Source organism: Lactuca serriola, chromosome 7 (genome assembly GCF_051521515.1).
Source record: "Lactuca serriola cultivar US96UC23 chromosome 7, Lser_US96UC23_V15, whole genome shotgun sequence".
Taxonomy (NCBI): Eukaryota; Viridiplantae; Streptophyta; class Magnoliopsida; order Asterales; family Asteraceae; genus Lactuca; species Lactuca serriola.
The window spans coordinates 5,063,325-5,075,159 of NC_136414.1; the positions used below are offsets into that span (position 1 = coordinate 5,063,325).

The 11,835-nt window shown below is 33.3% G+C and overlaps 1 protein-coding gene across 1 annotated transcript; it reads left to right on the forward strand.

Moving 5' to 3' along the window:
- The first annotated feature begins 5,892 nt into the window (after positions 1-5,892).
- Positions 5,893-8,760, forward strand: RLK4 (receptor-like protein kinase 4). The gene has a single exon (XM_079008398.1). The coding sequence runs from the start codon at positions 6,147-6,149 to the stop codon at positions 8,622-8,624; it is 2,478 nt and encodes an 825-aa protein (XP_078864524.1). The 5' UTR covers positions 5,893-6,146; the 3' UTR covers positions 8,625-8,760.
- Positions 8,761-11,835: the final 3,075 nt, after the last annotated feature.

An 11,835-nucleotide genomic window follows, 5' to 3' on the forward strand; every position in this document is an offset into this window, starting at 1 on the left:
ACTTTTGTAATTCATTATACTTATAATGGAAGGTTTCGTCCTATCCTACCCGTTCGGCTAACGACCCTCCACTAGTCAAGAGTGTGGTGGGTAAGAGTGGATACACATTCAATCGCCATTTTATAGGCAATTTCCTTAAACACCCCTTATAGACCAGCTTCGTGAATGAGACCTACTAACGGTAAGACTGACTTTTACTCATACATATATAATGTTAGACTTTTAATGATATATATATATATATATATATATATATATATATATATATATATATATATATAGTATATGGTGTATTTTACACTTTTAAAAATATTAGGTGGTTAAATTTAACAATTATACTTTTAATTCAATTAAATTGTAAGCCAAAACTTTTATGGATTTATTAAACCTCTTTTAATTATACACCTTAATTAATTAATAAAACCATAAGGGTGTGATTTGAACTTTTTCAAAACAATACTAGGGTTTTAGAATTTAACATTCCTAATTAAACTTTTAATCAACTTTTAAATTCCAAAACTTGAGGGCAAGTTTTGAAACATTTCAAAACATTAGGGTTTAGAATTTAAATATACATCAATATTAAACAATTAATCAAAATTTAAATTCCAAAACTTGAGGGCAAGTTTTGAAACCTTTTTCAAAACATTAGGGTTTCAACTATTTAAATTTCAAAACAACAAAACTTTTGGGTTCAAATTTAAACTATAAAACCTATAGGGGAAATATGAAACTTTTCATAACAACAAGGATCAAATAACAAATAATATTAATTAACATTTAATCACATAATTATCCATATTTTATTTATTTAATGATTTTTTGCAAAACAATTTACCAATTTAATCAAAATAATCAATCAATTATCACATAAGGAAACAAATATTTTATTAATTGATAAATATCTTCAATTAGATCAAGAAAATAGTCAAATATATCATAAAATCTGATTTATATTGATCTAATATGATAAGGCAACTATCCTTAACCAAAAACAACAAGAAATCCCGGTTTTCCCTCCTTCTGACGTGCCGACTCGCCGAGTCAGGCATGGACTCGTCGAGTCAGCATGGACTCGGCGAGTTCATCTATGGACTAGGCGAGTCCAGCCTCCAGAAACACAAAAATCGAATTTTTTTAATCATACAATGCATCAATACAATAGAAACCAGTCTAGGCTCTGATACCACTGATGGGTTTTGGTCATAAGAACATCCTATGTGCTCATACAAACCCTAATGCTTGGATCTAGGTTTCTCTATTGTACATGCAAGTTATCCAAGACTATAAACCCTAATTCTAGCATACAAGTAATCATATTAACATAAGAATGGGTTTAAGATATTACCTTGGTTGTTATGTAGCAATAACAATCCCAAATCTCCTTGTATTGACTTTAGAAAGCTTAGAGTCACAATTGTCACTCCTTTAATGGTTCACAAACACCATAAGCAAGAGGATGAAGAGGGGAGAGGATGGAGGCTGCCCAAAAACATGTTCTAACCCTAGAATAAAGCTTCACCACGTTTTTGGGTCATAAGGGTCATATATATAGTAAGGCTATTAGGGTTATCTAACAAGGAAACCCTAATTTGGATGCTTAAGCCCTAAGCAACCCATGGACTCCTTTAATTAAGGCCTTGGACGATTTCCTTATGGGCTTCCCCATAGAATTCGTCCACTCCTTAATTTAAGACAATCCATAGCCCAAATTGCAATTATCCTATAATTACAATTCTAGTCCCTTAAGTTTAATTAATCTCTTTTAGTCACAAAACTAATTACCAATTAATTATTGACTAATATTAATTAAACAATATGATTTCTCCTTTAATATATTATTATCATAACATATTAACAAATCATATTTAATCATTTCTCTCCATAATTCATCCTATCAAGTTGCTTTGGTGAAGGCAACCCAAAAGGACCATGCACCATCGGGTCAAGTACATACCAAAATAGTTATGGACTTAGACACTAATCCAACAAGATTGACTAATGGGTATCTTTTTAGAGGGAATAAGATAAGAAAAGAGAGAAAGAGAGGGTTTCTAACAAAAGTGTGGAGATAGATTGTTGAATGAGACGATTAGGGTTTCTCTTAGAGGGAAGAAGAGTGATTGAGGAATACGGTGAAAGAGTGTGGAGATGAATGTGATGAAGCTCAAGTGCTCAACAAAAACATGCCACATATAGGGGAGACTGGCCAAATTCCTCATATATTTGCCAAGATCACGGATTCAAAAGACTTCATCTAGTCAAACGCAATCTATGCGGGCTTTCAGAAAAAATTGAATCGAATGACCCATTCTCAGACCTTGAGCTATTCATTTGGGTGAGGATTACTCGTTCAGTTCAGTTTGACTTAATTTGACATGACTTTAAGATTCATAATTTATTTAATGCCTAAAGTTGTTGTATATGAAGCTTTAAGGGTTGTACCTCTTAAAATTCAGCAAAATGTGGTAAATGCTTTTTAAGGTATAAAGATATATATATATATATATATATATATATATATATATATATATATATATATATATATTATACAACGTGAATGCCTTGCGCAGAAACATCTATATAGTTGAAGTCTTTACACATGTATGTTTTTTTAATATAACAATAACGTTGTTGTTAAATTTGATTCAATAATTCGTATACTAAATTTATATAATGTATTGAATATTTTGAATTATATGATAATATATACATCTATTATAATTTCATAATCTTAATCGTTTGAATAACTTCTACCAGCGGACTATACATGAATAAAATTAAATATAATAGATGGTTTAATGTTATTTATAGTTGTTGTTATTGTTAATTAATTTTTTAAATTTATTTGCTATTAATTTTGACCATTATAATTATTTAAAACATAAAACATTGTTTTTTAATTTTAATGGTAACAATATAATCATTTTATATAGAGTTATTTTTAACTATTGTTACCGTAAGTTATTTTAAGCTACTTATTTGAAAACTTTTAACGATTATAAAAATATATTTAAGAAATATTTTAGTTAAATTGAGATTACAATTTAGTTTTTGTATTTATTACTAAAATTCATCACTTTTAACTATATACAAAATATTTTTTGGTTTTTAAGTAGAACTAAATTTTATATTTAAGTTGACATTGTAATATTATATTTAAAATAACAATTTAAGTATTTTGTCCCAACTGTTCAAAATTTGTAGTTTTAAACTGATAATGGTTCACATACAATAACATATTAAATCTAAATAATTAAGTATAATATGTTAAAGTTAAAGACATAACTTTATAAGTAGAATTAAATATATTATTTTAAAATTGAAATTTAATATATTTATGATTGCACTTTAGGTTTGATATTTATTTAACCTTATTAACCAACTTATAATCATTATTAGGAAAACACTACAATTAATCACTTTTAACTATTTACAAAATATTTTTTGGGTTGTTTAAGTTAAACTATAATTTATATTTAAGTTGACATTGTAATGTTATATTCAAATTAATAATTTAAGTATTTTATACAAATTGTTCCAAAATTGTATCTTTAAAATGATAATGGTTTACATCCAACAATATATTAAAATTAATAAATTAAGTATAATATGTTAGAAGTTAAAAAAAATCACTTAATAAGTAGAAGTAATATATTATTTTAATATTGAAATTTAGTTTATATGTAATTACACTTTAGGTTTGATATTTATTTAACTTTATTAACCAACTTATAATTACTATTAGAAAGAAATTAAAAAGTCATGAGAGTTTCAAATGAATGTGGTGAAAGGAAAAATACATGGGAGTTTCAAATGTATGTGGTGAAAAAAAAATGTTTCTTGCATAATATAGTATGATAGTAAATTATAGAGTGATTTTTTATGACAAAATTGCAAAAATAGTCCCTGTGGTATGCATTTTATTGGGGTTTTAGTCCAAACCATGATTTTTTTTGATTCGTGGTCCTTTTGGACTAGTTTCGTTGCGTTTTTAGTCCCCCTAAATAATAAAATGACTGGAATACCCTTAGGTTAATTATTTTTTATTTTTATTTCATTTCTTTTTAAATCTAATACTAATATATTTATTTTAATAATTAATAAATTAAGAAGGGGCCCACCGTCTCTCTCTCTCTCTCAATACCTTGTGCCTGTGTTCCTAATCTAGTTGTTTTGGTGCTGAAATTCTTCATGGAGCTTGAATTGCTACCTCTGTTTGATGTAGAAACGTATGAATTAGAGTTGGACTGACCAGAAAAAGCTCCATATTCACTCGTGGAATGCATTTGCAGGTTTTCCATGGTGATAGTTGTGCCCCTGTTTGTAGAGGTAAGATCATACTGTCGACAATGGAGAGTATTGGTGTAAGACAAGGAATTGTTACTGTGAATAAATCATTACAATAAACAATTTACCTAAAAAGAATATAATATCCTTTTGAAGACTCACTCGATCGTTTTTAAGATCTAATCCATCAAGCTTTGAAAAAACATCAGTATAAAACCTAGAAAATGACATGTATTTGAATTCATCGCATTAATCTTCACCACAACCACCACCACTAATATTACACCACCACCACTGGAAATGACCACACCACCTGAAACTTGAAATAATATTAAGAATAATTAAGAACACTTAATTCTGAAATCAAACATGAAAATGGCTCCTCTAATATAAACTGAAAAAAAAACCCCTCCTGTTCCAAGCCATGATAAAGTATTTCCTAATGCTTCATTAGATGCTCAAGGGTTTTACCCACTTGTAGAAGAATAGAAAACACACCAAATCAATCTATTTCAATCAATGTACATGACCCACAAAACTCATACGTGAGTAAATGGCAGTGGTGGGGAGACGATTGTCAAACTGTCTCCCGTCAAAATTTCGTCTGTGTTTGAATCCGACGAACCAACATGGCAATCGGTGGTGGACAGGAAATCTCCTATGGGTGTTAAGAATCCATTTGGGAAGGTGAAAGCGGAAGTCGATTATGTAATCCGACTGTCCACAAGTAGTTGAAGGGAATAATGATTGGGTTGGAGAGAAGTGAGCAAAGATTTTTGTGGGTGGTGCAAGATCCGCCACCGGATGAAGAAGATGAAATATGGAGTTTAGTTACAGAGAAAAATCTAAGGTCCAAGAATACGTAGATCCAAAAGAAGAAATCATGAAATCTGTGTGTATATGTGTTCTTGTGAGTTTTAGAATCGGACTCCACCAAATTAGAGAGAGAGAGAGAGAGAAAGAGAGAGAGAGAGAGAGAGAGAGAGAGAGAGAGAGAGAGAATGTGGGTCCCTTCTTAATTTATTAATTCTTAAAATAAATATATTAGTATTAGATTTAAAAAGAAATGAAAGAAAAATGAAAAATAAATAACCCAAGGGTATTACAGTCATTTCACTATTCAGAGGGACAAAAAACGCAACGAAACTAGCCAAAAAAGACCACGAATCCAAAAAAATCATGGTTTTGATTAAAACCCCCAAAAAATGCATACCACAGGGACCATTTTTGCAATTTTGTCATTTTTTTATGAATATGTCACTAGGGTATCTAAAAGATGTTTAGGGTATCTAAAGGATGTTTTATTGGCAGCTCCTTTTAATAAACTCTATTTCACCGTGGATTCCTTGATTCCATTAAGTTTATAAGTTAGAATTGATGATTATAATCCTAATACAACTTTTTTTTTTTTCCAGATTTACTTCAATCCATGTTAATTTTCATTACTTAGTAATTTAACATTTAAGCTTCATTCAAATCTCATGATTTTCTTTATAAAAAAATATCCTTAGAAATGGTCCACCTCTCATTCTAGTGACCATCCATTATAATTATTGGTTTATTTTATTGTACTGTGACACTCATTTAAATGATGGAAATATGAACTTAGAACTTCATCACATGTATGCAAATGAAAACCCTGAGAGCAACGGCCAATGTGAAAAATACAAAACCTTCGATTTATAATTACTGAAATGCCCTTTAAAACTTCTTCTCCACAACAAGCCCAACCTCTCATTCTCTCTCACACACAAAGCACATACTATCTTCTATTCTGCCATTTTTGAAGTTCAATTTGCAAAAAAGCTTCAATTGATCCAAATGTTATTTAACTAAAACATGCTTTCACTTCAAACATGGCTTCTTCTTCGCACAACCAACCACGATTTTCTTACAAAATCACCATTTTACTTCTCGTGTTCACATCATTACAGTTATCGAGCTCAACCCCATCAAAATCCTGCTTAACCCCTAGCTCTTCCAAAGTTATAATCGCCGGAAACTCCACTATTCTTAGCGAGAACAGAACTTTTGTGCTCGGATTCTTCAACACGAGCGAAGAATCGAAATGGTATTTGGGGATTTGGTACGCGTCAATCCCTACTCCCACCTATGTTTGGGTGGCGAACCGTGAAACGCCGTTGAGTAGCCGGGATGCGTCGTCTCTTGAGATCGACGGTGGGAAGTTGACGGTGAAGGATAATCGAGATTCACGATGCGACGTCGTTTGGGAAAGTGCAGATGGAGATTTCGAAGGTGAAGGAGATGTGAAGCTTCAAGAAGATGGGGATTTGGTTCTTATGGATGCTCGTGGGGTGGTTAGATGGCGGAGCTTTGATTTTCCGGCGGACACGTTTTTGCCGGGGATGAATTTGACGGTCGGTCAAACGTTGACTTGTTGGAAAAGCTCAAACGATCCGGCACCGGGGAAGTATTCGTTGCGGTTGAGACCGCCGGATTACGGCGAGGTTGAGCTTTTGGCCGATAACAATCGAATGTATTGGAGTAGCGGCAACTGGACGGGGAATATTTTCTCCGGTGTACCGGAGATGACTCTTCCGTACATATATAAATTCTATTTCACAAATCCTTTCACCGAAACGGCGACATTTGGGTACACAGAAACAATGACCCAACAAAAACCGCTCACACGATTCAACATCGATTCCTCCGGCAAAATCAAACAATACACATGGTCGCCACAGACAGAATTTTGGAACATGTTTTGGTCGGAACCAGAGAACCCGTGTAGGGTTTATGGGTTATGTGGGGATTTAGGGTTTTGTAACGCTAAATCAATGGTGAATCCGTGTAAATGCTTTGACGGGTTTCAACCATTGGATGGTGTTGGGTGGGGCGCCGGAGATTTTTCCGCTGGTTGTCGAAGGGTCGGCGATGATGCTTGTAGCAACGACGATAAGTTTGAAGAAATTGGCGACATGACATTTGATCCAGAAAAAATCGAAGCACTTTCAGGTAGCAGAAGCGATTGTGAACGAAAGTGTTTGAGTAATTGTTCATGTATGGCTTTGTCATACAATCCGAAAACTAATTCCTGCAAGAATTATTTTGGGAAACTTCTGAATCTCGGAAATTCGAGTTCTGATTTGGGTATAATCCAAGATTCATTGAATATTCGAGTTCATAAAGGCGTCATCAGAAAGAAGATCGGCGTGAAAACGATTATTCTAATAACCACAATCACCTCTTTCCTGGCAATTGCATCAATCGCAATCATCATTTTGATAATTCTACGGAAGAAGATGATTAAAAGAAAAAAACTAGAAGAAGAATCCGTCTTTCCCGTAACGAACTTGAAGGTATTCACATATAAAGAGCTCCACGCCGCCACCAATGGCTTCTCAGAGCAGCTTGGTCACGGCGGATTTGGGGCAGTATTTAGCGGGAAAGTAGACTCCACCCTGGTGGCGGTGAAGCGACTGGAACGACCAGGTGGCGGTGAAAAAGAGTTCCGTGCAGAGGTGTGTACAATCGGTAACATCCAACATGTTAATCTCGTTAGATTGATAGGCTTCTGCTCTGAAGAATCACATAGGCTTCTTGTATACGATTACATGCCAAATGGTCCATTGAGTTCTTATCTGAAAAACAATGGCCGGACTCTTGACTGGGAAGCTAGATTCAGAATTGCAATCGGAACTGCAAGAGGGATTGCTTATCTACATGAAGAATGTAGAAATTGTATCATACATTGTGATATTAAACCGGAAAATATTTTGCTCGATAAAGATTTTTCTGCGAAAGTGTCGGATTTTGGCTTAGCAAAATTAATTGGTCGAGATTTCAGTCGGGTTTTGGCGACCATGAGAGGCACATGGGGGTATGTCGCGCCGGAGTGGATCTCCGGTGTGGCTATAACCACCAAAGCTGACGTGTATAGTTACGGGATGACTTTATTGGAGATATTGGGTGGTCGCCGGAATGTTGAGGGGCCACCACCGGAAGGTGGTGGTGGTGGTGAAAGTGGGAGTAATGAGAAGTGGTTTTTTCCGCCATGGGCGGCAAGGAGGATAACGGAGGGGGATGTGGCGGCGGTTGTGGATGAGCGACTCGCCGGAGAGTATGACGTGGAGGAGGTAGAGCGAGTGGGGTTGGTGGCGGTTTGGTGCATACAAGATGAAGAGGCGACAAGACCGACGATGGGAATGGTGGTGAAGATGTTGGAAGGGGTGGTGGAGGTGGCGGTTCCACCGCCTCCGAAGCTTCTTCAGGCGTTGGTTTCCGGCGAGTCGTTCCGGGGAGTTGGCGGCAATAGTCAAAACGATACGATTTCTCGCGCCTCCGATGACGAGTCACTTTCCGGTATGAGGTAATTGCTACTTGTTGCCTTTATGGGCTTGTACCTCGTGCAATGGAAGTTGTACCTTTTTCTGGGTTGTACATCATGTCTTCGTCTTTAAAGTTGTATCCTATTAATATAATAATAATGGCATAGGTTCGGTTCATAAATTGGGATACTATATTGGTTATTTAAAGATACAAATATGATGTACGTTGCTAGATTAAGAGTTGGTGAACTATCAAAAAAAGGAGAGACAACTTTGCAATTGGTCTCATGTATACCAAATTTGACTAAATGACGTTGAAAAAAAGATGAAATGATCATAATTGACATTCAATTCCCGATTTCTCTACAAAAATCTTAAAAGGGTAATAATCTATGGTTTATAGGTGTAGTTCTTGTAGTTTCTTTTTTCTTCTAGTTCCGTACTTTAGTAGCTAAGATCATACGGTATACAACCCACGAATGCATCTGTGTTCATGAGGTGGCAACGGACCACAGCCGTTGGGTCGTGATTCATCTGTTTCATGGTAATTTGTGGTGGCCATCACGATTCTAAACGCGTAATGAAAGTCGATTGTGAGTAACAACATCTCATGTAACGTTCATATATATATTTTTAATTTCTACATTTCAAACATCATTAAACATCTTTTATAAATACTACAATTTTTTCTTTCATTCTACTCACACAATTCCTCTCTTTATTCACAATCAAACACTTTGTTTTGTTTGATAATTCAAAACCAATGGCTCATAAAAGGAAGAATTTGTCAAAAAATGAAGAAGATGACTTACCACTAGCATGTGTGGCAGTTTCAGAAAACCCAGATGCTATAATGCCTCCTAATTTTTGGGTAAAAGTTGAAAACGTTTCCATGATTTAATGGGTTGCCGAAATCTTAGTCTCAATGAAATATGTTCGAAGTTTCGCAATATGAGGGTTAAATGCCTTGAGTTCGATGAAATTTATAACTTTGTTATAAATAACGTACACGAAAACGAGTCGTTTGTTGTGGTCATGCACCAATATGAAGGCACAAAACAAACATTTAAACACGTCAAAGCTTGATTAAAATTGAGGGAGAGCCTAAAATTCAGTTATTAAAAATAATAAAGTTTAAAAACTAGTTTAAATTGTTTGTGGTTAAATTTTATGTTTTTTTTTATGTTGTATGTTTTAAATTAATGGAATGTTTGTTCAAAAAAATATTTGTTTTATTGTGTTTTCTAATATAATGTGGTATTTTAATTTAATGAAAAACTAGTATTTAAAAAATATGATTTTAATGTTTTTTTAGTTAAATTTAATTTAAAAAAATGAGATGGAGTTGTGTGTTTAGTGGTAGGTATCTCATGGTTAGTGGTATGAAGTGTGGTGATGATGTGACACTTACCACTATAGTCGTTAGGCCATACGGTATACAATGCACGAGAAGGCTCGTGGTATACGTGGACCACGACCACGACCATGCACACCATCCCGGTCGGTCGTGGTCGTGATGGTTCGCTGTGTGTTCCACGAAATCAAACGGAAATGGCTATTGGTTGATGCTTTGCAACGACTAATTTCTTTGTAACGGATACTTTATTATTATTATTATTATTATTATTATTATTATTATTGTTATTATTATTATTACATTTCAAACATATTAAACATCTTCTATAAATTCCACACTTTCTATTAAACATACTCACACAATTTCTTCTTTCTTTTCTCACACAATCACACACTTCTTTTGCATTCATTCAAAACCAATGGCTCTTACAATGATGAATTGATCAGAAAATGAAGAAGATAACTTAGCACGAGCATGGGTAGCGGCTTTAGAAGACCCACATTGTATGATGTCAAACCCTTTTTGGATAAAAGTTGGAAACGTTTTCTTTAATTTAATGAGTTGCCGAACTCGTAGTATTGATTAAATATGTTCGTAGTTTTGCGATATAAAGGTTAAATGCATTGAATTCAATGAGATTTATAACTTTGTTATAAACAACGTAGACGAAGACGACATATTTGTTGTGGTCATGCACCAATATGAAGACGCGAAACACACACCATTTAAACACGTTAAAGTTTGGTGAAAATTGAGAGAGTCCCCAAAATTTGGTCACTAAAAATAAGGTTTAAAAACTAGTTTAAGTTGTTTGTGGTTGCATTTTTATGTTTTTTTTATGTTTTCTTTTGTTTTATGTTGTGTTTTTAAATTAATGAAATATTTGTTTCATTAAATAAAAAACTAGTTTAATAATATGTTTTAGTGTGTTTTATTGTGTTTTTGAATTTAATTTAATTAAAAAAATATGTTTTATTGTGTTTTATTGTACTTTTTATTTAAATTTAAATAGAAAAATGATGTGGAGTGGAGTGGTTAATGAGATTATCTCATAGGTTTAGTGGTAGTTAGTGGTCACATATGTGGTATGTGGTTGGTATAACAGATGATCTAAGTGTAGACATGCATATTGGTCTAAAAAAGATCTAGTTTTTTAGACTGATCTCGTAGTGGTCTAGTGTTTTTTTTTTTTTTTTTTTTTTTTTTTTTTTTTTTTTTTCGAATTTGTCTTGGAGTAGACTTTTTCTAGTTCAGTCTTTTTTTTCTTTTTTTTTTATCCAGGTTAGAATGCGGTATGGTCTTTTTTGGTATCAATATTGATATTTTTCGATCTAGTATTTGTGCATTTTTTTCTGTTCAAATTTGATTTTTTCTGGTTTTTTGGTTTCGATTTCTAATTTTCCTGTTAATAAGTACGTGATAACACAAAAAAGATATATTAAGATGTACAGAAAGGGTATATTAAAATTTAATAAAATAAAGAAAGTATGAAGTTAGGTAACATGTGATAAACACAAAATAATATGTATATAAACTTTTGCTTCCGATCTTTTTTGGAGACCGATCTCCGACATATCTTGGGTCGGTCTCAGATCGATCTTGGAAGGTCATATCCTTTTTTAGAATGGTTTTGGAACGGTCCCCCTTTTTTCAAATCGGCCTCAGCAGGTATTTTTTTTGTCCGGTCTCGTTTTAGAACGGTTCAATGTTGACTTTCTTTGAGACATGTTTTGGATCGGTATTTTTGTTCATGGCTTAAATATCGTTTAAAAAACTCTTACCAACCTTTAAGTATTTTATTTCTCATTTTTTTGTACATAGTGATTTATCTTCAATTACATGAAAATATTATTTTTTAAAACTTCTTTATATTTTGGAATATGAATTTGGCATGAACAT